The sequence below is a fragment of the Aphanomyces invadans genome (assembly GCF_000520115.1).
Source record: "Aphanomyces invadans strain NJM9701 unplaced genomic scaffold supercont1.11, whole genome shotgun sequence".
NCBI classification, from domain to species: Eukaryota; Oomycota; class Saprolegniomycetes; order Saprolegniales; family Verrucalvaceae; genus Aphanomyces; species Aphanomyces invadans.
In genome coordinates this window covers 419,038-420,443 of record NW_008580156.1, presented here as the reverse complement: position 1 = coordinate 420,443, position 1,406 = coordinate 419,038, and the positions used below count along the sequence as shown (strand labels likewise).

The window sequence follows — 1,406 nt, the reverse complement described above, 5'->3', positions numbered from 1 at the left end:
GGTGCGTTTGTGCTGTACATGATGTGGTATCGTCAGTTCCACGTGCGGTCGTGGGTGTGGAGCGCCGAGTTCTTCCAGACCAAGTACATCCTTCCCCAGATTCGCGTTGGACTGCCGCTGGCGCTCGGTCAAGTGTTCGAGAACTCACAGCTACAAACGATGGCTTTGTTGGCGTCTGCTGTCGGTGAAGTACGTAGACGGCCACAGCATCTACTTAGAACTTCACAGACGGCCAACGTATGTGCAGGTGGCACTTGACTCGCACAACTCGATGATTATGCTGGTCTTCTTCTTGACGAGTCCCATTTACGGCCTCGGGTCAGCGGGCGTCATCCGCATCGGCATGTACTTGGGAGCCAATGAACCGGTGAAGGCGAAACAAGTGGCCCGCGTACTCACGATATGCATTTGCTGCCTCTCGGTCGCCATTGCAACGGTGCTCATGCTGAATCGGAACGTCGTGGGTCATTTGTACTCGAGTGATCCTCGAGTGTGGACGTCCATGACGGGCATTTGCACGTTGGCGGCGTCGGGCTACATCCTCTTGTCCCTGTTCTACTCGTCCATGGTAAGCTCGTCGTGGACATGGAGCCACCAACGCTTGACGATTTCTGTGGCGATTCAGGCGATTTTGGTGGCGCAAGCTCGAGCTTTGCCCATTCTCGGTACGACCACCCTACGTCTCGAGCTTGGCAGCAGCACTGATGTATCCTTTGTGTCATCGTAGTGGCCTTTTTCAGTGGGGCATGGGTTATTGGCGTGCCGACAGCATACGTCGTCGGAATCTATTGGCACATCGGCCTCCTGGGCGTGTGGATGGGCATGTCGCTCGGGTACGGTGTCACGACATTTGTGGCGTTTTATGGCGCCACCACGACCAATTGGGAAGACGAAGCCGCCAACGCCGTGCTCCGCAGCAATGCCAAGCAGCAGCAAATCACCGAAACGACGAGGCTGCTGCAAGATCAGCTCTAATGACGCATAAAAACGCGAGGAGTGCAGCAAAGGGGTCGGTGATTTTGGCTGCCGAGTGGTGGCAGAGTGGTTCTCGTGCCTAGTTCCTTGGCACTTCAGTGGCTGGAGCGTTCGGAGGGCCGTCCCATCGTCCTCAATCGGCACCGGCGGAGGACCGGGCCGTGTTGGATTTGCACCACCATTCCACCATTTGAATCTCTTCAACATTGGCGTCTTCGGAATTGAAATATGCCACATGCCTATACAAAAACCAAGCCACCATACATAGTTTAATAATTGAAATTGACTGCAGTACCGGAGACCCATGGCCCACTTCTCAACATGGACCCAGGAAAGCCACTTACCACAACAGGCGAACTCTACGCGCTCGTGTGCCTGGCAACGCCCTACAGCATCTCGAACCTGAGCTTCTACGCGCTCTCGATGCTCGA

The 1,406-nt window shown here is 55.3% G+C and overlaps 1 protein-coding gene across 1 annotated transcript; it reads left to right on the top strand.

Moving 5' to 3' along the window:
- Positions 1-204: 204 nt before the first annotated feature.
- Positions 205-1,274, top strand: H310_06268 (hypothetical protein). The gene is made up of 3 exons (XM_008871265.1): positions 205-568; positions 626-665; positions 728-1,274. Exons 1-3 carry the CDS (start codon positions 272-274, stop codon positions 973-975), a joined length of 585 nt encoding a protein of 194 aa, XP_008869487.1. The 5' UTR covers positions 205-271; the 3' UTR covers positions 976-1,274.
- The last annotated feature ends 132 nt before the right edge of the window (positions 1,275-1,406 follow it).